At 48.6% G+C, this 24,961-nt stretch overlaps 1 protein-coding gene across 2 annotated transcripts; it reads left to right on the top strand.

The window, feature by feature from the left end:
- Nucleotides 1-20,236: 20,236 nt before the first annotated feature.
- Nucleotides 20,237-24,870, top strand: SMPD1 (sphingomyelin phosphodiesterase 1). Of its 2 annotated transcripts, none has more exons than XM_067750097.1 (6): nucleotides 20,237-20,777; nucleotides 21,702-22,474; nucleotides 23,012-23,183; nucleotides 23,491-23,567; nucleotides 23,771-23,916; nucleotides 24,089-24,346. In XM_067750097.1, exons 1-6 carry the CDS (start codon nucleotides 20,478-20,480, stop codon nucleotides 24,199-24,201), a joined length of 1,581 nt encoding a protein of 526 aa, XP_067606198.1. In that variant the 5' UTR covers nucleotides 20,237-20,477; the 3' UTR covers nucleotides 24,202-24,346. The 2 variants fall into 2 exon arrangements, with proteins under 2 accessions (XP_067606198.1, XP_067606197.1); XM_067750096.1 differs by having other exon boundaries at nucleotides 20,241-20,777; nucleotides 24,105-24,870.
- The last annotated feature ends 91 nt before the right edge of the window (nucleotides 24,871-24,961 follow it).

Genomic DNA, 24,961 nt, shown 5'->3' with positions numbered 1-24,961 from the left:
AAGCCCCTCCAGACATTGTAGAGTAAATCTCTGACTGCAGCAAATAAAAATTAGAACTCCACCATTTGCATCCAAAGAAACGGTGAGAGGGACAAATTAGATTTCAACAGAAAGAATACCACAGGCCCGGCAAGTTCTGGAAGGTCACCTGCCCTGTCCACACGGCACAGCTGCCCAGCTCTGGGAAAGCAGCCAGCTCTTCAGTGAGGCGGGGACTACAGGCTTTTGGCCACAGAGACTCCCAAGTATCTTTGTGTGATTCATGTGTTAAAGCGTCTGCTTTAACACAGGAAAGTTAAAGCAGGAAGCCTGCTTTTGGCTGGAGTTCTGCAGCAGGTAAAAAGCAAAAGAAAGTCCATTATTGGCTACTGGTAGCTTCTCAGTGTCAAAAGGAGGAATAGATAAGAGATTTTTTTTTTTAAAAGAGAGAAATAAAAAGGAAAAAAACTTGCAGAAAATAATATACTACCTTCTTGGCTTAGATTCAAGAAAGATAAGAAAGGTAAGGGAACTACCAAGAGGTAAAGTCCTGAGCCAGGCAGCCAGGCAGGCAGAAGACCCTGTTATGGGATGTATCCTTACATTAGACAGTGGACTTTCTTATATTTTTAGGTGATAGAGGCTGAAATTAGCTGCCTTGCTCAAGAGGAAGTGCAAGGCAAAATGCAACTGTGTTGCACGTTGGTTTTGTCAGAGTTGCATGGTCTAAGGGGAAATAGCATAAAACCAGGAAGGTCATCCTAAAGGAGAATAAGACAGAGGACTGAGTGTCAAATAAGATCTAGAGTTTGGGGCTCTGTTTGAAGCTGGGAGCAGAACCATGATTTTGGCTATCAACCCACGTTACTTTGTAGTTTTTTGGGGTTTTTTTTGCGGTACGCGGGCCTCTCACTGTTGTGGCCTCTCCCGTTGCGGAGCACAGGCTCCGGACGCGCAGGCTCAGCGGTCACGGCTCACGGGCCCAGCCGCTCCGCGGCACGTGGGATCTTCCCGGACCGGGTCACGAACCCGTGTCCCCTGCATCAGCAGGTGGACTCTCAACCACTGTGCCACCAGGGAAGCCCCTGCAACCCTCTCCCCAGATTTGCCTATAAAAACTTCCCTGAAACCCATCAGGGAGTTTGGGCCTTTTGAGCACGAACGGCTCGTTCTCCCTGCATGGCCCTTGCAATGAACCTTTCTCTGCTCCAAACTCCAACGTTTCAGTTCATTTGGCCTCACTCTTCGTTGGGAACACGAACCTGGGTTCGGCAACCGGAAGAGCGGGAGAGTGTGGCGGAGACTGTTACTGTTCTCTAGTAGCCACTCTCCCATATTCTGTGGTGCTTGAATCTATGAATGGGATGAAACAGAGAACAATAAAAGAAGTATTGGCCTTTGGTAGAAAGAGGAACACTTCCTCTATTCAGAACTGAGCTCAACACCTTGTGTGATCTTAGGCAAGTTCCTTAACCTTTCTGCACCCGAGTTTCATCATCTGTCAAATAGTGTAAGAGTAGATACACACACAATACAGTGCTATATAAATGTTCGCTGTGGCTGTTAGGACACAACAGAAGGGAAAGGGAGAGGATAGCTATAGATGTGAGTAGACTTTTAATTTGTTATAGCAAAAACAAGGATGTTTCTTTGTGGTGGCTCCTAAATTATCTGTGAAATAGAAGACAAAATCCTTAAATGCAACTTATGGTGTGGGAGCAGATGAATCAGAGATACAAAAAGATTTACAAAGTCTACAAACAATAAATGGAGAGGGGGCTTCCCTGGTGGCGCAGTGGTTGAGAGGCTGCCTGCCAATGCAGGGGACACGGGTTCGTGCCCCGGTCCGGGAAGATCCCACATGCCGCGGAGCAGCTGGGCCTGTGAGCCATGGCTGCTAAGCCTGCGCGTTCGGAGCCTGTGCTCCACAACGGGAGAGGCCACAGCAATGAGAGGCCCGCGTACCGCAAAAATAAATAAATAAATAAATAAATGGAGAGGGTGTGGAGAAAAGGGAGCCCTCCTACACTGTTGGTGGGAATGTAAGTTGGTGTAGCCACTATGGAAAAAAGTATGGAGGTTCCTTAAAAAACTAAAAATAGAGTTACTGTATGATCCAGCAATCCCACTCCTGGGCATATATCTAGAGAAAACTCTAATTTGAAAAGATACAATCACCCCCATGTTCATAGGAGCACTGTTTATGATAGCCAAGACATGGAAACAACCTAAATGTCCATCAACAGATGAACGGATAAAGAAGATGTGGTACATATATACAATGGAATACTACTCAGCCATAAAAAAGAATGAAATAGTAACAGCATGGATGAACCTAGAGATTATCATACTAAGTGAAGTAAGCCAGACAGAAAAGGACAAATATCATATGATATCACTTATATGTAGAATCTAAAATATGATTCAAATGGATTTATTTACAAGAAAGAAACAGACTCACAGATATAGAAACCAAACTTATGGTTACCAAAGGGGAAAGGCTGCAGGGGTGGGCGGAAGGGGGGGATGAATTAAGACTTTGGGATTAGCAAATACAAACTACTATATATAAAATAGATAAACAATAAGGTCCTACTATATAGCACAGGGAACTATATTCAATATCTTGTAATAACCAATAATGAAAAAGTCTATATATATATGTATATATAACTGAACCACTTTGCTGTACACCAGAATCTAACACAACATTGTAAATCAACTATAATTCAATTTTTTATAAAGGATTTACAAAGTTATGGGACAAGCTGTAGAAAAAATTAGGGCAAGCGGACTAGAGGAAAGTAGAAAACTGCCAAGCAGCACTGATGGGCCATGTGAAGCTGTGGATTACGAATTTATCATCATATCAATCTTCTCCCCTACAGAATTTTCTATAACAATTTCAGCCCCTAGGATTCAGTAGTAGAAAAGCCAGATGAAAAGGACAGTGGGAAGAGGAGCTAGGGAGCTGCAGGTGTCTGTGGAGAATCATTATAATGTTGGATTATAGAATATGATCTAGAAAGAACGTGAAGCCAGGAGGGGTGGATAAAAGAGGGAAAAAAATAATGACAGATTGAAGGTATTAATAAAGCCAGAGAGCTATTGCAGTGGTGAGGAGTGGTGAGCGCATCCAGGCTCACCACTCAGTCGCACATGTCCGCACAACTATATATATCGGTTTTCTAATTAAATTCCTGATTTCTGGCTGAAAAGTGCCACCATGGCTTAACTTCTATGGATAGTAGAGATGCTAATAAATGTAAATGATCCATAGGTTGTGGACCGGATTCCACCCCCCCACCCCACCCACCCACCCCCCTGCCCCGCTCAGCCCCACACCAGTACAGGATGGTCCCTCTGGCATTTCACTCCACCCATGGTGTCAGAGACCTGATCATCTGCTTCAGTGGAGCTCAAAATATCCTGAGTCACTGAAAGTGGGGTGTCCGCATGGGGCAGTATGGTTGGGGTGCAGCACTGTCTCAGGACACACACAGGTAACCTTCATCATTAGTAACGTGCACGCATAGTGGATGGGGAACCTCCTCCCAATGATGACTGGGAGATCGTCGGCCAACACTGGTGACATGGGGTGGTCGTGTGACTGTTGACAGGCCGTCCGCAGGGCATGGCTTCTGCGCAGCTTCCTGATTCTGGCTGATGGAGGTGGTACGGGCTCAGGCATCTTGGTGCTGACCCTGGAATAAGAGTCACTCCCGGTCCAGACTCCCTGCCTACCTTATCACTACCGTCTCCTTGCTATCAGAAGTCCCCATGATCCTTACCTAGTTTCTCCAGGGCAAGGATGTGGGATTTGAATTACCTGCCTATCCCTGTTCTGTTCCCTATCTATTGTAATGGCATAAACTCCATGCCTTGATCCCCTTCCCTTTTTATTCCCCAAAGCTTGTTTGAAAATAAACACTACACCCAGTTATACACACACACACACACACACACACACACACACACACACACACACACACATACTACTCTAAACATTAGCCCTTTGCTTCTATTTGCATTCCTCCTACTAGCATAATCCTAAATTTCCTTGAGGTAATATGTATTTCCCACCGTCTAGAGCCCTGGGCAGCAAATATTTCCTGTAAAGGGCCAAATAGGAAACACTTTAGGTTCCAGGGTCATAGAACCTCTGTTGCTACTACTCAGCTCTGCCATACTGGTGTAAAAGCAGCCATAGACAGTCATAAACTAGGGAGGGTATCTGTGTTCCAATAAAACTTTATTTATAGGCATTGAAATTTGAATTTCCTATAACTTTTATATGTCACAATGTATTATTCTTCTTTTGATTTTCCTTAACTTTTTTTTTGTTGTTGTTGCATTGGGTCTTCGTTGCTGCGCATGGGTTTTCTCTGTTGCAGCGAGCAGGGGCTACTCTTCGTTGCAGTGCGCAGGCTTACTGCGGTGGCTTCTCTTGTTGTGGAGCACAGGCTCCGGGCGCATGGGCTTCAGTAGTTGCAGTACATGGGCTCAGTAGTTGCAGTGCGTGGGCTCAGTAGTTGTGGCTCGCAAGCTCTAGAGAGCAGGCTCAGTAGTTGCGGCACATGGGCTTAGTTGCTCCGCGGCATGTGGGATCTTCCCAGACCAGGGAGCGAACCCATGCCCCCTGCATTGGCAGGCAGATTCTTAACCACGGCACTACCAGGGAAGTCCCCTCTTTAACTATTGAAAAGTGTAAAAACCATTCTTAGCTTATAGACTGTCCCAGAAAAACAACAATGGGCCAGATTTGGCCCATGGACAGTAGTTTGCCCACCCTCTGTCTAGAGGAAGAATATGCAGAAAGGAAACACACACACACACACACACACACACATACGCACACGCACACGCACACACACATAAAGAAAAATATTCCAGGATATCTCATGATTATTTATAGTGGAATACTAAACTGCTTTTAAATTTTAGAGTAGAAGGTGCTTATTACAGTATTCTTCAAGTTTTCATAGAGGGGAAGTACTTCTGTTACATTTGTGAGCAGATAAGGTAGGGGGTCTCCAGGGAAAGAAAACCAGGAATGGCTTTCATGACATAAGAGAAGCCATTTTTTACCTAAACTTTGTGGTGTAAGCCTGGCCACAATGCTAGCCCTTGAACAGGTCTCAGTAATGAAGGATCTTAAAGGAACAAAAGAATGCAGAAATAAACTGTTATCAGGCAAGAGAAGTAGAAATAGCAAAGATAACAAATTAGCTGTAAAGGCTCCCAGTTCTGTTTCAAAGACTACCCTAAAGCACTGTCTCGAGCTGTTTTGCAGAATTTAAACCTTCCTCAGGTGCTCAACCACGAGACCAACTGGAACCTAAGGGATGAAATGTTGACCTTTTCTGACCCTCATGACTTCTCTCAACTAAAGCTTGGACTCTTCAGTCACCCAAGCCCCTTCATGGATATGCATGTGCCCTTAACTTGAAACTTCCCTGATTTTGCTGTTCGCGGAGACACTGCTTTGGGAAAGATCCCTAGTCTTTCCCAAAGATCCCTGGTTCTCCTAACTTGCTGCAGGTAATAAATCCTTCCTTCTCCCAATCTTTGCCTTGGTTGTGTCTTTTAGCTCGACACCCACCAAGAGGTGAACCCAATTTTTGGGTAACACGTTCTCCACAAGAGAACTCTATTGAAAGAATACTTCAGGTCTCTTTCTCCTCTCACCAAACTCGTGACTCAGTTGGTGAAATGAGGCAAGCGGCTGCTAAACCACAGCCCAGTCTTCTGGCTTTTGCTCTCACATGGGACTTGCAGGCCCACACGGAACACACTCTTTCTCCACTCTCATTCTCCTCCTTCTGGAGCAGCAGAGTATACACATCCCAGGCAGTGCACCGATCAATCCACTGAGATGCGAGAATAAAATATGAGACTATTAGAAGAGGTATCTATTTTTATTTATTTCCTTCTCTTAAATTTATATTTTAATAATTTTTAAAGAAAAATAATGCAACAGTAAATTTATATGAAGTGATTTGTAAATGAATGAATATATGAGAACGTGTACTCAAAAATCATTAAAAAAAATTTTTTTTTCAAAAATCATTTATTCATAGGAATTTGCCTGTAAAAAAGTGTGTTGCTTTCTCCCAATAGATGGGCTATGGGCCAGGCTGTGATCCTCGATGCTCCTCGCTGAGTAAAGAACTGCTCTATAGCCCCAGTTCTCCCCACAGATTGTCCCAAAGTCTGAATCTTGCTGCAGGGTGGCTTCAGGAGAAGATTCATAGGAGGTCTCATGCTGGCCTCCAGCCTCAGCGTCCTCCTCCAGCACAGCACCAGGTTAAAGCAGAGGGTGCCCCTCCATCCCCATCTGCCTCTGGCCATTCTCCCTCCACTCAGAATCCAGTGAGGACCCCTGTGATTAACTGGCTCCATGGAACCACCCCAAAGTTAGCGCTCTATATGTTGACATGAAAAGATACTTTGCTAAGTGAAAGAAACAATGTACCTTTTTTCCTTTGTGTGTTTTGTATTGTTGCCTATAAACACACATGCAATGGAATATTGAATGAACTGACCTCAGTGAAGTACAATCATGTCTCAGCTTTCTTTCCTACCACTGCCTTCACACAGGCTGCACTGAATTCCCTTTCACACCACCCTTCCCATGATGTCTCAAGCAGATCTCATAGATTTCTGGTCACTTTCAGATGGAAAGAGTCTCACATTGGTAATTAAAACTAAACTCAGGATTTCCCTGGTGGTCCAGTGGTTAAGACTCCACGCTTCCTCTGCAGGGGACACAGGTTCCATCCCTGGTCAGGGAACTAAGATCCCACAGGTCGCACAGTGAGGCCAAAATAATAAATAAAATAAAATAAATAAAATAAAACTAAACTCACTTCGAGGTACTGAAATGATTCTGTTCTGCCTAAATCAAAATTCAAGACATTTCCAATTCAGGATTTCCCCCATTAACCTTGCACTTCCAGCTTAGGCCAGTTCTGTGGCCTGGGGACATGTAGTGATGAAAGAAGATGTGAATAGCTCTTTCATTCTCTATCCACCTCCTTCACCTCCTACAGCTGGCTCCGCCAGAGTCCCCAGAGCATGTTTGTACATGAGTTTACTTGAAAGACATAGCTGGAAAGAAGGCAGCAGACTCTGTGTCACATTTCAGCTCTTCCAAGAACTCTCTCACCACACTTTGCCCTGATAACGTCATTGAGATTGCACTGGGTATATGTTTCTGCAACTCTCCCAAGACTTTCTCCCCAAGAAAGTTACCAGGTTCCCAATCGCTCTGAGTGGTTTTCTTGGAACACCACGCCCCTCCTCCCATCTGACACACACACACAAACATACTTAGAAAACCATAGCACTTGCCCCTTATGCTTTAACTTTCATAGAATTTCAGACTTATTTTAAATAGACTGAAGGTGGATGTTAGGGTGAAGGTCAAAGGATCTATTCAGCCAACTTTTAAGTAATCCTTTGGGTATGTGTATTGCCTAAGGCTAGAGCGTTTGTCAAAATATTTAGATATCAGAAGTCTCACTCGGGCTTCCCTGGTTGTGCAGTGGTTAAGAATCTGTCTGCCAATGCAGGGGACACAGGTTCAAGCCCTGGTCCGGGAAGACCCCACATGCCGCAGAGCAACTAAGCCTGTGCACCACAACTACTGAGCCCATGTGCCACAACTACTGAGCCCGCACGCCTAGAGCCTGTGCTCCGCAACAAGAGAAGCCACCGCAATGAGAAGCCCGCCCACCACAACAAAGAGTAGCCCCCACTCACCACAACCAGAGAAAAGCCCGGGGGCAGCAACGAAGACGCAACGCAGCCCCAAAAATAAATAATAATAAAAATAAATAAATAAAATTAAATAATAAAATCAATTTATTAAAAAAACGAGTCCCATTCAACATTCTGTTACACAGGTGTACACACACACACACACACACATTATGGCAGGAACATTCTACAAACACACAGAGAAGTAGTCATGTTTCTCTCCAGAGAAAGGCTCAGGAGTTTGGGGTAGGAAGAAGGCATCCTCTATTTTAAGTATACCCATTAAAGTACTTAAAAACAATTTTTAACATGTGTGTATATTACTTTTTCAATTTTAAGAAAACTGGCCATTAAAAACATTGAAATCCTCCCTGTTCATTCTCCCATCTCCAAGATGGTCTCTGAAACACCTTACCGGGGTATGGTGCCTACCCAGGTGTAACAGAAAAGTGTGGGGGGTATTACACAAAGCCAAGCAATGGCCTTGTCAAAGCAACTTCTCAGACAAGTTGATTTAATCAAGGGTTAAAGTTTTATTTTAAGCTATCCCTCAAGGGATCCAGGCTTCCAAGAAACCCAGTTGAAAAAAACTTTTTCTTTGGAGGAAAAAGGAGTATGTAGATAAAATTATTAGATAAGATGCAAGAAAAATACGTTTGGTTAAAGATCATTAGGCTCATGACAAGACTAATGGGCAACTCAGAGGGTTAAATTCTAACTTTCTAAAAGGGACTGTTAACCAGATCAAACAACAAAGTTCTTTGCCATTTAGTCTATCCAAGTGGTTCAACTTCACCATCCAGGCAATAGCATGAGAGTTCATCTTTTCTCAGGTTTTGGATCATTTTTTTTCCATATCCATTTCTGGATTCCCAGTCTTTTTTTTTTTTCAGTTTTATTGAGATATATTTGACATATATCTCTGTGTCAGTTTAAGGTGTACAGCATAATGACTTGACTTACATATATTGTGAAATGATTACCACAATAAGTTAACATCCCTCATCTCATGTAGATGCCAAAAAAGAAGAAGAAGAAAATGCATCTTTCCCCCTTGCAATGAGAACTCTTAGCAACTACTCTCTTAACTACTTCCAAATATACCATATAGCAGGGCTAACTACAGTCATCCTGTTGTACATGACATCCCCAGTACTTGTTTATCTTATGATTGGAAGTCTGTACCTTTTTTTTTTTTTTTTTTTTGCGGTACACAGGCCTCTCACTGTTGTGGCCTCTCCCGTTGCGGAGCACAGGCTCCGGACGCGCAGGCCCAGCAGCCATGGCTCACGGGCCTAGCCGCTCCGCGGCATGTGGGATCCTCCCAGACCAGGGCACGAACCCGTGTCCCCTGCATCGGCAGGCGGACTCTCAACCACTGCGCCACCAGGGAAGCCCTGGAAGTCTGTACCTTTTGACCTGGATTTCCAGGCACACTTGTCAATAAGGTTGGTTGTTTCTCCTTAAATTCTTTGTCCTTCTGCTATCTCTGTACTGTCAACATTCTCCTCCAGACCCCCGCCTCAGCCTCACTCCTTTCTCAGAAACAAACACACAGGGAGCGCCATTCCAGGAAATGGGGACAGAGCGGTGACACGGAAGCTGCGCCCTCGCAGACACCCGGTAATTGGGTAACTGTCTCAGGCTGGGTGCCTGACGTGCGTGTTGTGTGGAGACGCACCCTGTGAGTGCCCTGCCCGAGTGGCTGAGCTGAGACCTCAGCCGCTAGGACCTGTTAGATGAGGGAGAAGGCAGTACAGACCAAGGCCTGTGCGGCCTCAAACTCCTACCCGCTGGAGGCCACAGGGACTTTGAAATCCCTTCACTTTCTGTCTTCTTCTCCCCCTACACAAGGCTGAAGTACAGCACCTTCAGCCTCAGGGAAGCAGTATCTCTTTTCTTGTCCCGGTCCAACACTTACACATGTGCTCCATCTGCCTATCTCCCAAGCCGGAAACCCTGCTGTCTTTAACTCGAGTATTCACTTTTTTCACTTATTTACCTATGGATCTGATGTGGCTGCTTGGAAGGTATCAGGAGTTCCCTCCCCACAGTGTCCAGTTGGTTCTTTTGAGGCCGCTTTCAAACATCTCTTCTATCTGTATGCCCAGCAGAAAGCCCCTCTTCAATGCCACTTTTCAAAATTCCTCATCTCTAACTTGACTTATCACCATTCTTCACCAGCTGATCTTCTGGCCCTTCCTCATTGCAACTCCATAGCTTATGGGGACAAACCCCTGATTAAAGGATCCTTTAGTGACTCACTTGTCCAGATTGTAGCTAAGATCTAAGATCTAAGATCAAGATCTGGTCTCTGGCCACCCACCTCTCTTGCATCTCCTCTCAAAAGTGCCCTTCATCTAAACTTTCAAAAATTTCCCCTTGTTGCATAATATTTCATACCTTTTGTTCTTTACTTATACTCTCAAGTCTAATTTATTTAAGCAACCATTCTTTTTTTCTAATAAATTTATTTATTTATTTGTTCTTGGCTGCGTTGGGTCTTCGTTGCTGCACGGGGGCTTTCTCTAGTTGTGGCGAGCGGGAGCTACTCTTCATTGTGGTGTGTGGGCTTCTCATTGCGGTGGCTTCTCTTGCTGCAGAGCACGGGCTCAGTAGTTGTGGCTCATGGGCTTAGTTGATCGGCATGTGGGATCTTCCCGGCCCAGGGCTCAAACCCATGTCCTCTACACTGGCAGGCGGATTCTTAACCACTGAGCCACCGGGAAAGCCCCCACTGAGAGACTTTTATTGTATTTTTGTGCGTTCTTATCTGTATCTTCCTACGGGTCCAGAGAGCTGTCTGAGGGAGCTGCTGCTGTCTTTTTTTTTTTTTTAACATCTCTATTGGAGTATAATTGCTTTACAATGGTGTGTTAGTTTCTGCTTTATAACAAAGTGAATCAGCTATACATATACATATGTCCCCATATCTCCTCCCTTTTGCGTCTCCCTCCCTCCCACCCTCCCTATCCCACCCCTCTAGGTGGTCACAAAGCACCGAGCTGATCTCCCTGTGCTATTCGGCTGCTTCCCACTAGCTATCTATTTTACATTTGGTAGTGTGTATATGCCCATGCCACTCTCTCACTTCTTCCCAGCTTACCCTTCCCCCTCCCCATATCCTCAAGTCCTTTCTCTAGTAGGTCTGTGTCCTTATTCCTGTCTTGTCCCTAGGTTCTTCATGACCATTTTTTGTTTGTTTTTTAGATTCCATATATATGTGTTAGCATACGGTATTTGTTTTTCTCTTTCTGACTTACTTCACTCTGTATGACAGACTCTAGGTCCATCCACCTCACTACAAATAACTCAATTTCGTTTCTCTTTGTGGCTGAGTAATACTCCATTGTATATATGTGCCCCATCTTCTTTATCCATTCGTCTTAGTCATCTCTGTGTCTCATGCTCCCTGGCACAACATGGGGCACAGAGTAGACTCCCCCAAAGTGTTTGTCACCTGAATGGCCAGCTGGCCAGATGAAGGAAGGAATAAAATTAATAATAAATACACCCATTCCTTTGAGGATTAAGACTAAACTCTTTAACGCGATCCTCTTAATTTCAGCCTGTGCCGGCCTCTGCAGCCTCAGCTCTTGGCCCTTTCCAAGTCCCACTCCCTCTCAGGGCTCCCATCTTCTCTCCCAGTTCCCGACCCTGCCCAGCCCTCCCTCGCCGGAGGACGGTGCGAGAGGCAGCCCTCCTACATCTATGCACACAAATCTCTTCCTCTGGAAACCTCCGCGAGGGCCCTCAGTTGCAGGGGACACTCCTCCTCTCTGCTCCCACGACTCCGCTCGCTTAAACCGGTGAAGCACTCGTCCGACTGATTAGAATTGCTCAGTTACCAGCATGATCGGTCCTCAGTATCCACGAGTTTGGCATTCACGGATTCAACCATCTGAGTGGTTGGTTAACTCCACGGGTGCCAAACACGCGCATATGGAGGGCGGACTGTACTCATTGTACGATGCCATTTCATACAAGGGACTTGAGCATCTAGTGGATTTGGGTACCTCCCAAGCTCCTGGAACCAATCTCCCACGGATACGACGGTCAACTGTATAACAATATAGAGAAATTTCTAACTATATTTTTCTTAGATGCAGAATTAATCCCTCTCCTTTCAGAGGAGAATTGTTTGTATTGAATGAATCCTTTGATGAGAAGTCTAGGGGTGGGGAGATTTAGGCCCCGGAAGGCTGCATGAATAACAATACTATACAGTAGGGCTTTTTTAGGGAGACTGAATTCAATGAGGGTTTTGTTTTGACAAATCAGTGTGTATGTGTTTTGAGTGAATGAATGCATGACTTCCTGGCTATAAAAGGAGCTGTTACTGTCTGTTAAATAAATGTTCCCTACATCTTAGGTGGATGGGGTGGGGGCGATTTTTCAAAGTTTCCCACATTCTTTCCTTTGGCCTTCACCTCACTGCAGCCAGAGTTCCTTTCCCCTGACAGTGGACACCGTGAATAGGGGGTGGGAAGCCGGGGAGGGCTGGGAGTTGGACCTCATTAAATTAAATCAATGATCGTCAATACAGACGGCAGATGACACTGTATTGCTGTGCATTGCTCTAAGTACTCTTTAGCTCACTGAATCTTCACCACAACCCTGTACTATTATCTCCACGTCACACAGGAAGAAAGTGAAGTTCAGAAAGTGACGTGTTTTGCAGGGTCACACAACCAGCGAGTGGCAGAGCCAGGATTCTAACCTAGAAGCCTGATTCTAAAGCCCAAACCCTTAGTCACTGCCCTGCCACAGCGGGTTCTGTACTCACTGCGTTGGAACTGCCTGTCAGAAGAAACCATTTCTTCAGGGTCTCTGGTACTCCCTAAAAATTCCACAAGAGGGAGACATTTTGCCATCAGTTCTTCGCTGCTGATGAATTACAGATTTAATTTGCAGTTTCGAAAGCAGCCCAAGAATCGACTGGTCACCTGTATAGAATCTGTACAGGTTTCCTGACAAAATGGAACATTAGGTACCCTAAATGGGATCAAATTAGCCCAAATTAATTAGGAAGTTCACAGTCCCAACCAGGCAGCCCATATTATCCCTCTGCCAATCACTCTCCTAGACTGGAACCCAGTTTGCAATGGTGGCAAGGGCTGTGTGAGCCTTGGATCTTTAAACACTGGGGCCCCCCTTCCCTTCTCCAAGTTCTCCCCATTGTCCAGGAGACTGGGAGCCTCAAAAATAGGTTTCAGTGGTTCTAAAGGCTGGAGAAAATCGAGAATAAAGTTGTCCTTGACCACTCTCACTACCAGCCCTGCAGGGCCCCACTCATAATGACTCTTAGGCCACAGTATATCCCAGCTGTCTCTGTGCCCTATCCTAAGACAGACATTGGGAATAAGAGCGTGGTGGACGTGGTGTTATGCCCCCAGGTTCCCCTTCAGGTATGAAGGACTCACTCCTCCAGCTGCTGGGGTGCTGCTGGAACATGGCCCTCAAGGATGAGGCACTATAGGAGGCTCCACCTGGGACAGCCACCTCGCCCAAGGCTATACCCCCTTTCTGGGGCAGCCCTCATCCTATGACTGATCTGTTTTGGAGGAGAAAAAAGGTCCAATCCCCTTGCCTCAGCTTGGAACAATCCTGAAGGGTCATCTCAGCTTCAGAGTTCACTGTAGGGTCAGCTGCGGCCTCTGAAGGGAATGCATCAAAGCTAGTCCTCTCTCTCTGCCCAGTCCTACTTGCTTCCTTTCTGCCACAGGTGGTGATCCTGAGACCGCTCCCTAATACACCTGCTGCAAGTTCATCTCCATCCTAGGGTCTGATTCTTGGGTAACTCAACCCGTAACAGTTGGTACCAGGGGTCTCTGAAAAAGCTGGGATGGGATTTGGGATCAGCTGGATCACTCACCACCCAGCTGACAATGAGGACCCTATCAGTGGTCAGGTGGAGCTTGGAGAGACCGTACTGAACTGGGATGGTCTACCAGTGGCAAGAAATGCATCAGGCTTTTGAGAAACGTGAGGGAAATAGTAACTATAAGGATAAGGGAATTGCTCAGTCTTAAAAAAGAATGAGGGCTTCCCTGGTGGTGCAGTGGTTTAGAATCTGCCTGCCAATGCAGGGGACACGGGTTCGATCCCTGGTCCGGGAAGATCCCACATGCCGCGGAGCAGCTAAGCCCGTGTGCTACAACTACTGAGCCCACGTGCCACAACTACTGAAGCCCGTGCGCCTAGAGCCCATGCTCCGCAACAAGAGAAGCCACCGCAATGAGAAGCCCGCGCACCGCAACAAAGAGCAGCCCCGGCTCGCCACAACTAGAGAAAGCCCACACGCAGCAACAAAGACCCAATGCAGCCAAAAATAAATAAATGTCTTCAGAAAATAAAAATAAACAAAAGGCTCAGAAAGTGGGCATTGAGAATGGATATATCAGGCTGGAAAACCCACTAAATAATTATGTTCCTTGGGGCAGCCTGGAGGATACACAATTTATGAAAGCAATAAGGAATGCGTGATGAGAAGGGCGCCAGCATCACTAAGAATCTCCGTCATGGCTCTCCTGTATAGGCCAAGACCAATGGTAGGAAATGCCACTACTGAGCTGTGCGCACGGATAGCAATGGAAATGATAGTACTTTCCCCCCAAAATCGAGGCTAGGTGGCAGCATATAACCAACAGAAGCCCACTAGCATAGGCCCAATAGCAAGGGCTCCCACTTACCAAGGCTGACACAGCTGACAGTGCCTAAGCTGCTAGCAGCAAAAACAAGTACCATCTTCCAGCATGCAGTGTCTCCTTTAACACAACAACCTTTATATGGAGCTGTGTGCCCAACAGACAGAACACATGAGTCTAGAAACAAGGGGAGAGGGAAACAGGAATGGCGTGCTTACCATCACTCCTGTGATCCGCTTGGGCAACTGGTATTTCCTGCCCCTACAACTCTACGACCTCATGTTGAGAGTTCCTGGCTCCCAAACAGAAAACGTGTCCAACAGGAGAAGGAGTATGGCTGCTGTATCGGAACTCTGGGCTCCTTGTGTGAAGGGACCATCAGGCAAGAAGAGGCATCGCCATGTGGACTACAAAGTAAATCCTGATCACAAGAACAAGGGGAGGCAGGATGGGGGGAGTTCCCTGGTGGTCCAGTGGTTAGGACTCCGCGCTTTCATTGCCCAGGGTGCGGGTTCAAGCCCTGGTCCGGAAGCTAAGATCCTACAAGCCGTGCAGCACAGCCATAAATCACCTAATATCAGGTTAGCCAAAAAGTTCATTTGGGTTTTCATGTTACAAAAAACAGGAACAAACTTTTTTGCCAACCCAATAAATAAATAAGGGGAGGCAGGATGGCTGTTACACAAAGGAGACGTAAGGGAATGTGTTTGGCACCAGCTGGTCCACTTGGGAGCCTCTTGATACTCCCCTGCTCTGCTCTGTTTGACAGTAATGACAAGTGCAGCTGCTATGACTTGAGGAGAGCATGGATGCCACGGCTCAGACCCCTGAAGGGAAAAGTCTGGGTCGCATCATCAGGTGAGCCACTGAAATCAGCAGGAGTGCTAGCTAAGGCAATCTAAAAGGTCTAGAAGAGGAAAATGATAGGTAACAGTTGCCGTCCTGAGATCAGCTACTGGGATTTCCCCAAATGAAGCTGCCCCTCACCCTATTTCAGGACAACTCTGAAGGGTCATCTCAGCTTCAACACTCCCATAAAATCCACTGAGTCTTCTACGGAGACAGCATCACAGCTCCACTTGTCCCTCTGCTCAATCCCGCCACCTTCCCTTTCGTTCCACAGCTGTAGATTCCAAGAGCACCTCCTAATAAATCTCTTGCTTTTTCTTTTTGTTGTTTTGGCCGTTCCTCTTAGTTCCCCGACCAGGTATCAAACCCGGGCCCACAGCAGTGAAAGTGCAGACTCTTAACCACTGGACCACTAGGGAATTCCCAAACCTCTTGAATGTTAATCTCTTTCTCAGAATCTGATTTCTGGAGAAAAATGTCGTCCATGTCAGAGGAAGAGGGGCCTTTGATCACTTATCCATAAGGATAAGGATGCTTGATACGCAGCAAGTGATGGTTCCATCAAAGGCAACAATATATGTGAAAACACTGTGAAAAGAGGACTGGGCAAATGAAAAAGGAGGGAGTGATCAAGGATGGTGTTATTGGAGCTTCCCTGATGGCGCAGTGGTTAAGAATCCGCCTGCCAATGCAGGGGACACAGGTTCAAGCCCTGGTCCAGGAAGACCCCACATGCCGCAGAGCAACTAAGCCCCTGCATCGCAATTACTGAAGCCCGTGTGCCTAGAGCCTGTGCTCTGCAACAAGAGAAGCCACTGCAGTGAGAAACCCGCGCACCGCAACGAAGAGTAGCCCCCACTCGCCGCAACTAGAGAAAGCCCGAGCACAGCAACAAAGATCCAATGCAGACAAAAAATAAATTAATTAACTAATTAATTTTTTAAAAAGGAATGGTGTTATTAAGGAGATGGGATATGAGTGAAGGATAAGACTGTCGACTGAAAGAAAAACGCGCAATGTAAATTTGTGAGTTAAGACCTTACTTCGGAACTATAGCCCAGGAGACAGTCTCTAGGATAGCTCTGAGGAATTGCTCCAAAGAAGTAAGGGAGGAGCCAGGGTATAGATGAGGTTTTTGCTGGGAAAAAACAAACATATAGTTGAACATCAAAAGATTGCTGCTAATCACAAGAACAGGCATCTCAAGTTAATTATTTTAGTTCTTTTCCATGTATGGGAAGATGCAAGGATCTTGGTTCATTGAAGTTATTCTTTGTTTTTGTTTTTTTTTTGGCCATGCCATGCGGCACATGGGATCTTAGTTCCCTGACCGGGGATCAGGGCCGTGCCCCCTGCACTGGGAGTGCTGAGTCAACAAAATGGACCACCACAGAAGTCCCTGAAGTTATTCTTTAAACATGCATCTTAACTATCTAGGCAACTGCAGTGCTTGAGCCTTGTAGAACTGGAGTGATACGCAACATTTTTTGTTTATGAGACTTTGGAAGATAAGGTCTTGGAGAACAGATAGAATGTGGGCCCTGAGGGTCATCAGCGTCCTACATGAGGAAGGACAGAGACGCAGAGCAGTAGCAGTTGAGGAGAAATGGGGCTACTTGAAATCCCTTTCTTAATAACCATCTAAAGATATCCACCCTGTTGGGATGAGTCCCTGGATTCTCCCATCCATGTCTCCCCATTCTCTTGTTAATTAATATAATGTTTTTATTAGCATCTGTAAGACCCATGAAGGGAAGATAACAAATTCAATATGACTTCTTGGACTGGTGCTCCATTATGTAGCAGTAAAGTTACACGAGGTGTCAATGCAAAAGTGATGCCCATGCAAAAGGAGCCTGCTTAACCATAGCATTTCCCATGTCCTGGGTAATGGGTATAGTCAGTGGGTGAATACTCAGGTCATCATAAAGCCAGTTCCACTGTGGCCTGCATGTGAAGCAGATCAGCTGCTTTAGCTGAGGTGTTCCACTTGACATTTATGAGGGTTGCTGAATAATTACCCTTATCAGGGTAAACAGACCTTACAGTGGCCTTTATCCAATCCAACAGCCTGGCCATTGCCTCAGGAACAACCTGCTGTGTGTCTGGATCATATAACCATCTGTAATTGTTCCCTAGTAAGCTATGGGTCCTGTATCAACCCAAACATGCTCTTCCATTCTGTAGCATTTAAAAGCAAAGATACTGTCACCAAATTAATCATTCTCACAATCCATTTCAGCGAAGATTATTTAGGAAGTTGATGACACTAATCTATCAAATATAACAACTCCTTCACATTATATCTCCCGGTTTTAGCAGTTTCTTGGTTTTGTCTTCTCCCAACATGTACTACCGTCTTGGTGACCAGAGTCTTAGAGGTACCTGCTGTCATCCCCACATAATTTTTTCCCTGTGCAGGTGGCTCTGAGGCTAGAAACCGAAGCTCAGACCAATCAAAGTCCAAGCCAGCACTCTCTCTTACTTTCATTTTGGCTACTACAGATATCAATAACCAAGAGATTACATAGTTTGCTTTTTTCTTATCAGTTTCCATTTCCTCAAGTACCTAGTGAACCAATGCCCCAGGAATTGGATCTATCTCTAAATTCCACTGGTAAAATTTACCTCTTGCAATTGATTACAGCACATCTGCTGCTTCATACCATGGGTGCCTATGTGGCCACCCAGGAATCCAAGGTTCCTCGTCCTCTGCCCTTTCATCCTACCTCTTCCCAAACCACTTGTTTCCATGAGCTAGGGCCAAGCTAGCAAATCCTACTTCTGACACCAGTTCTGCGGGTGCTTTCTTTGACACCAACCAATTCTCCAACACCAACTAATTTTACAACAATTCAATTAAATTCTGATACTATCTACCTGGAGTTAGCATCAGATTCCACAAATTAAAGAGTTCAGTAACACAAGATTGTCCCCACTCCGGCGGCCAGTCACAATGTTACCAGAAAACTGGGTTAACCTCTCAGTGGATGTCAAGCCAAAAGACACAAAGGAGCCAGAGATTAGGAGAAGGAAGGGTTTATTACTTGTAGCAAGTAAGGTGAACACCAGGAATCTTTCCCAAAGCAGCATCTCCCTGAACAGCATGATTGGGGAAGTTTTAAGCAAAGGGCTCATACGTATTCACGAAGGGGCCTGAGCAAGGGAATTCTGCATAGAATTGAGGCAAAGGTCGAGAGAGTCCCAGCTTTAGTGGACTGAAGTCAGAAAAGGTCAACATTATCATCCCTTAGGTTCCAGTGGCTCTGGTAATTGGGTGCTCACTCAGAGGAGGGGTTTAAATTCTGAAAAACAGCTCAAGCAAGTGCTTCAGGCTGATCTTGAAACAGAACTGGGAGTCTTTGCAACGGATTTGTTGTCTCTTTGCTATGGTTACTTCTCTTGCCTGCTAACAGTCTTGTTTTTTCCCTTAAGATCTTTATTACTGAGACCTCTTGAAGGGCAGGCATTGTGCCAGGCTTAGATCACAAAACGGCTTAGGCCAAAAACGGCTTCTCTCATGTCAAAAAGCTATATCTGATTCTTTTCCTCTGGGGACACCCTAACCTATCTGCTTACAAAATGTCCCAGGTTGCCACCTATACTTCTGACCAACCAGCTGTAAGTTCTAGGGTTCTATGACCCTCTACTCAGGTTTGAATATTTGCTTAGAACAGCTCACAGAACTCGGGAAAACACCTTACTTACATGTCCTGATTAATACAAAGGGTATAATTCAGGAATAGCCTGAAAGACATGCATAGGGCAAGGCACGCGTGGCGGAATGTCACAGAACTTCCACGCCCTCTGCAGGTATATCCCCCTCCCAACACCTTGATAATGTTCACCAACCCAGAAGCTCTGCGAGAGTTTTTATAGAGCGCAGTCTCCAACCCCCTTCCCCAACCAGAAGACTGGGGGTGAGACTGAAACATCTCACTCTCTGATCAGTTCTTTCTGGTGACCAGCCCCATCCTGAGGCTATTCAGGGGTCCCACCTTAACTCACCTTATTAGCATAAATTCAGGTGTGATTGAAAGGGGCTTGTATAAATAACAAAAGACACTCTTATCACTCAGGAAATTCAAAAGGTTTTAGGAGCTTAGTGCCAGAATCTGGAGATAAGACCAAATATATTTTCTATTATACCATAATTACTCTATCTGATATGATTCGGGGTGGGAGGGGCGGGGAGTCACTTGAAAAAAATTCTCAAAGGCAAGCACTGACAGGACTTGGTAGACCTGTGGATCCTGGAGAAGCACTGAGTTACACAGTTTAGGTTTTAATTGCTATTCTGCCACTTAACTTTCCTATGCTTCAGTTTCCCCATCTGTGAAATGGAGGTAATAATAGTATTATACTTACTTCTTAGGGTTGTCGTTAGAACTGAGGATTAGTCATTATAAAGTACCTGTTTCAGTGCCTGGGGCATCCTATAGAGCTCAGTAAATGACAGCTTTCACCATCATGGTTACAGGAAGGTGGGAGACCCAAGTTCTAATCCCTGTTCCTGTCTGTATAGTCATTACCCCTTCTTGGCCACTTCACCATTTTTGAGTCTGTTTCCTCATCCATATAATGAAGGTATGGGTGTCCCCGCATGAGCCCAGGGCCCCTTCCATCTGGAGAAGTCTGAGTCGAAAAGATGATCAGTCAGGGCGACTCAAGGGTGTGGATAGCAGTGGCAGTACATAAGAAATTGAGGGTCGGAGCCCTCTGGGCCGGAGAGGTAACAGTGTGAGAATCCCCGCCCCGCGGTGCTCCCGGCCACCAACACCCCCCACGCCCTCTCCACTTCCCCAGTTTAAAGCCCGGTGGGCCAGGCACTTAGCTATTCCAGGAATTTGAGTGCAGGTTTGGAGAGAGGAGGGGCCTCTCACCAGCCACACAGGATCGGCTTCCGCAAGAGCTGGGCGGCTACAGCGGCCTCGCACAGCTGGCAGAGCCTGGGCGGAATCGCAGGCGGGATCCTGGGCGGGTCCCAGGCGCGCCCGGCCCACTCCGCCTGCACCTCCGCCTCGCTAGGCTTGCCCAGGCTGCCAGCCACCGCGATCAGCTGCGGCGGAACCGAGGCAGAGGAAGGGGCGGAGCTGCTTTGTGGCTTGTCGCCGAGCAGTCAGCCGACTGCCGCGGGGACTGATCGGTGTCCCTGGCACCGCCAGGGATCCTGAGAGCCGACCAGGGCCTACGCCATCCGGGGCCGGGTGCGCGAACCTGCCTGGTCTAGGAAGCCGGGCGATGCCCCGCCAAGGAGTGTCTTCCGGCCAGGGCCGCCCCAGGTCGGGCCGGGAGCAGGCACTGGACAGGTCCTCGGGGGCCCCCAGGCTGAGGCTCCTGTGGATGGGCTTGGCGCTGGCGTTGGCCCTGTCCGACTCCCAGGTTCTCTGGGCCCCTACCGGGGCCCACCCTCTTCCCGCCCAAGGCCATCCCGCCAAGTTCATTCGCCTAGCGCTCCAGCTCCGGGAAGGCTTTAGCTGGTGGAACCTTACCTGCTCCGCCTGCAAAGGACTGTTCACCGCCATCGACATCAGGCTGCAGGTGAGCGCTCAAGGGGCTGCGGGAGGTGCAGGCCAGAAGGGAGGGCTGGCGGTGGCGGCTGGGGCTGAGGCCGGCGCTCCGGGGTCCCCAAGAGCATCGCTGATGGAGAGGCTGTCCTCCACAAGCCTTTACTGAATTTGCCCCCCTTTGGGGCCCCCCGCGGCTGCACACCACCACCATCACTACCTCCACTGTGACCTTCTGAAGTAAGGAAAGAGCGCGAGTTACATGCTGGGCACCGTGCCAACCCTTTTACACAGGCTGAATCTAGCCTGAAAGGTGGTTTCATGACTGTGGTTATCTCCGCTTTACAAATGAATAGAAGCCCCGGAGCTGAAGTCACTTGTAGGAGGGGCCGGCTGCTGGGGTGTGGGCTGGACTCCCACCCTGGCGTGCCTGACTGAATCCCCTCCGCCTTACACCTGGCACCTCCGGTGCCTGGGACCAGCTGCTCACTCAAAGGGGACCTGAGTCAAGGAGTATCCAGAGGTGTGGGACTCGTTGGGGCTGGGCTGCCTTGACTGACCCTGATGGGGGTGTGAGGAGCGCTGGTTGGTGGCCGTGCTTCGTGGGGCTCCTTGGGGCATCAGGGCCCTCTCCTCGTGTGTGTCCCCAAACCCTGGTCAGTCTGTCATTCCGCCCAGCCCAAATTCCAGAGCACTCAGCAGACAGTGCCCGAGAAAGCGAGCTGCGCAAGCAAAGGCTTGAAATGCCACTGAGCTGAAAAGGAAGTGCCGGCCTGGTGACGCCCGAGTCAGGGCAGTGTCTGTGAGAGGCAGGGGTGAACCGACATCTCTTCACCACGTGGTACTGAGTCCATTCTAGCCCCGGTGTGGATGTGGAGGCCCACGGGTCGTATCCAGGTGTTGGCCTGGTCCCTGTGCTCTGTTTCTGACTTCTCGCCACTGGTTCTTCCCGCCACAGAACGAGGCCAGCGTGGCCCACGTCGGCTCCATGGCCATCAAGATATGCACGCTGCTGAAAATAGCACCTCCGGCGGTGTGCCAGTCAGCCGTCCAGCTCTTTCAGGACGACATGGTGGACGTGTGGACGCGCTCGGTGCTGCGCCCGTCTGAGGCCTGTGGTCTGCTCCTGGGCTCCTCCTGCGGACACTGGGACATCTTCTCATCTTGGAACGTCTCTTTGCCGGCCGTGCCAAAGCCATCGCCCCAGCCGCCCGAGCCCCCGGCCCCAGGCTCCCCTGTCAGCCGCGTCCTCTTCCTCACTGACCTGCACTGGGATCAAAGCTACCTGGAGGGCACAGACCCCAACTGTGAGAACCCCCTGTGCTGCCGCCAGGATTCTGGCCCGCCGCCTGCCTCCCGGCCAGGTGCTGGATACTGGGGCGAGTACAGCAAGTGTGACCTGCCCCTGCGGACCCTGGAGAGCCTGTTGAGTGGCCTGGGCCCCGCCGGCCCTTTTGATATGGTGTACTGGACGGGCGATATCCCTGCCCACAATATCTGGCAGCAGTCTCGTCAGGACCAGCTGCGGGCCCTGACCACCGTCACAGACCTCGTGAAGAAGTTCTTGGGGCCGGTGCCCGTGTACCCTGCTGTGGGCAACCACGAGACCACACCCGTCAATGGCTTCCCTCCCCCCTTCATAGAGGGCAACCAGTCTTCGCACTGGCTCTACGAGGCGATGGCCAAGGCCTGGGAGCCCTGGCTGCCTGCTGAAGCCCTTCGCACCCTCAGGTATTTGAGGCCCACGGAAACCCAGGAAGGGAGGAGAAAGATGGATGAAAGTGAAGGGAGCAGGGAACCTAGCATTATGTGTGACTACTCTAGGCTGAGTCCTCAGCTCTCTTCACTGGCCCTCCAAATCGGACCCCACTTTCCATTTCCACCCTTAGCTCCAGCCACCCTCCTTCACAGGGTGAAGGGCTAGCAGCGCACCTCCTCCGTGGTAGTCCGGTCTTCTCTAAAATGCCTTCCCCTCTCTAACCTCCCAGCTTTTCCCAGCTTCCCCAGGCCTAGGTCCTCTTCCCTCTGGATGGCCTTTGCCTCTTCTCGCTCACTTTTCTGTCTCCTAGAGCCTTTAGTCCTCGGAGCCGCTTGCTTCAATCACACGGGCCCTATAATCAGTGCTGTCTGATCTTCAGCTAGAACGTGGGCTTGAGAGTAGGGATGACGTCCTAGGTGCCTCTGCCCTCACCCAGATTCCCTACACAGGACTGGGCATGCAGGGCTAGGGTTATGAATGCATGCTGACCCGTGTTCACTTTGTTTCAGAATTGGGGGGTTCTATGCACTTTCCCCACGCCCCGGCCTCCGCCTCATCTCTCTCAATATGAATTTTTGTTCCCGTGAGAACTTCTGGCTCTTGATCAACTCCACAGATCCTGCTGGACAGCTCCAGTGGCTGGTGGGGGAGCTTCAGGCCGCTGAGGACCGAGGAGACAAAGTGAGCAAGCGTGGTGGGAACCCAGTGGGGCAGGTGCCGGTAGGGTGGGAGGAACAGCAGGCCCTTCACAAGTAGACTTCTCTCTGGATCCGGAGCACCTGTGAGCAGAGAAGCTTGATTTTCGGGCACTCCCAACAGTGTTCCTTGGGGTTTCAGCTCACGGTCACCCTTAGAAAGTCCTTTCTTTTGCTCCCCCTCTCTCTGGCCAGGAGTGCCAGCCACTGTAGGAAAGATGAGTACCAACTAGCCTGGCCAGGGCTTCCTGGACCCCTCTTGCCCACATAACCTTCCTTAACTCTCCCCACAGGTGCATATAATTGGCCACATTCCCCCAGGGCACTGCCTGAAGAGCTGGAGCTGGAATTATTACCGAATTGTGGAGAGGTAGGAGGGAGGTGTGTTGGGGGCGAGTGGGTGAAGTCTAAAGGTCAGAAACTCCCTCAAGCGTCTCACCATCCCTGCTGCCCCACTGGGGTGGGGACGCTACTTCCTTGAAAAGGATGGAGAAAGAAAGCATCCAGTCCTCCCCAGGTCTCCTCTTCCCCCTTGCTTGAAACTTCTGAATATGATTAGTGTCTTCTGGCCAGGTATGAGAACACCTTGGCTGCTCAGTTCTTTGGCCACACCCACGTGGATGAGTTTGAGATCTTCTATGATGAGGAGACCCTAAGCCGGCCGTTATCGGTTGCCTTCCTGGCGCCCAGTGCCACCACCTACATCAGCCTCAATCCTGGTGAGTGAGGTGAAAGCAAGTTGTTGGGATAAAGGAGGTCTCTGGGATAGAGGAAGCTGATGAGAGGGAGGAAGTTGTTGGGGTAGAGGAAGGAGGGTTGGACCCAAGGCCGCCCAGGGGCAAGCTCTGCCTCCCCACTGGAGTTGCCTTTGTCCTTTCCCTCTCTGGTCAGCCCTCCCTCCTTGCAGGGTACCGTGTCTACCAAATAGATGGCAACTACTCCGGGAGCTCTCACCTGGTCCTGGACCACGAGACCTACATCCTGAACCTGACGCAGGCGAATGAGCCCGGAGCGACACCACACTGGCAGCTCCTCTACAGGGCTCGGGAAACCTATGGGCTGCCCAATGTGCTGCCCGCCGCCTGGCACGACCTGGTGTACCGCATGCGGAGTGACACGCAGCTTTTCCAGACCTTCTGGTTTCTCTACCATAAGGGCCACCCGCCCTCAGAGCCCTGTGGCACACCCTGCCGCCTCGCCACTCTGTGCGCCCAGCTCTCCGCCCGGTCAGACAGCCCTGCCCTGTGTCGCCACCTGATGCCGGACGCAAACCTCCCTCCTGGCCAGAGCCTGTGGCCAAGGCCACCATTATGCTAATACCCCTAGGGCCCAGAGGTGGGAAAGTGCTTGTCTTAGAAAAGGAGCGAAAACCCCAGAAGGCCACTGTGGTGAGAAGAATGTCTGGTGGAAGAGCTTATCCCTGGGCCCAAGCACACCTCGGAAACAAGACCTCCTTTCCTGGATCTGGTTTAGCAAGATATGGGAGCGGGGCTGGCTGCTCTGAGGCTGCTATCCTTTCATGGCCGTGGAGCAGAGGTCTAAGTTTGCACTGCCCTGGGAAGACCAGACAGAAGCTGTCACCCCAGGCCTGTGCTGGCCAGCCAGGAACGCTGTACTGCTGCTGCTGCCTGGTTGCCAGGCTGTTAAAATAAAAACAAGAGACTTGGACTCCAGACCCTGCTGTGACTGTCCCAGTTTCTTGTTTTGAGGCAGGAAGGTCAAGGGGGCCCTGGAAACGAGCCTAACTGAGGGATCAGGGTACCA

The sequence above is a fragment of the Pseudorca crassidens genome, chromosome 9 (genome assembly GCF_039906515.1).
Source record: "Pseudorca crassidens isolate mPseCra1 chromosome 9, mPseCra1.hap1, whole genome shotgun sequence".
Lineage (NCBI taxonomy): Eukaryota > Metazoa > Chordata > Mammalia > Artiodactyla > Delphinidae > Pseudorca > Pseudorca crassidens.
This window is presented reverse-complemented; position numbering and strand designations above follow the sequence as displayed.

Bases quoted from the DNA above. Each gene is read 5' to 3' on its own strand.
- SMPD1 (XM_067750096.1), top strand. From the start codon at position 20,478: ATGCCCCGCCAAGGAGTGTCTTCCGGCCAGGGCCGCCCCAGGTCGGGC. The intron at 23,184-23,490 runs GTGAGCAAGCGT...CTCTCCCCACAG, and splicing joins CTGAGGACCGAGGAGACAAA to GTGCATATAATTGGCCACAT. The intron at 23,917-24,104 runs GTGAGTGAGGTG...CCCTCCTTGCAG, and splicing joins CTACATCAGCCTCAATCCTG to GGTACCGTGTCTACCAAATA.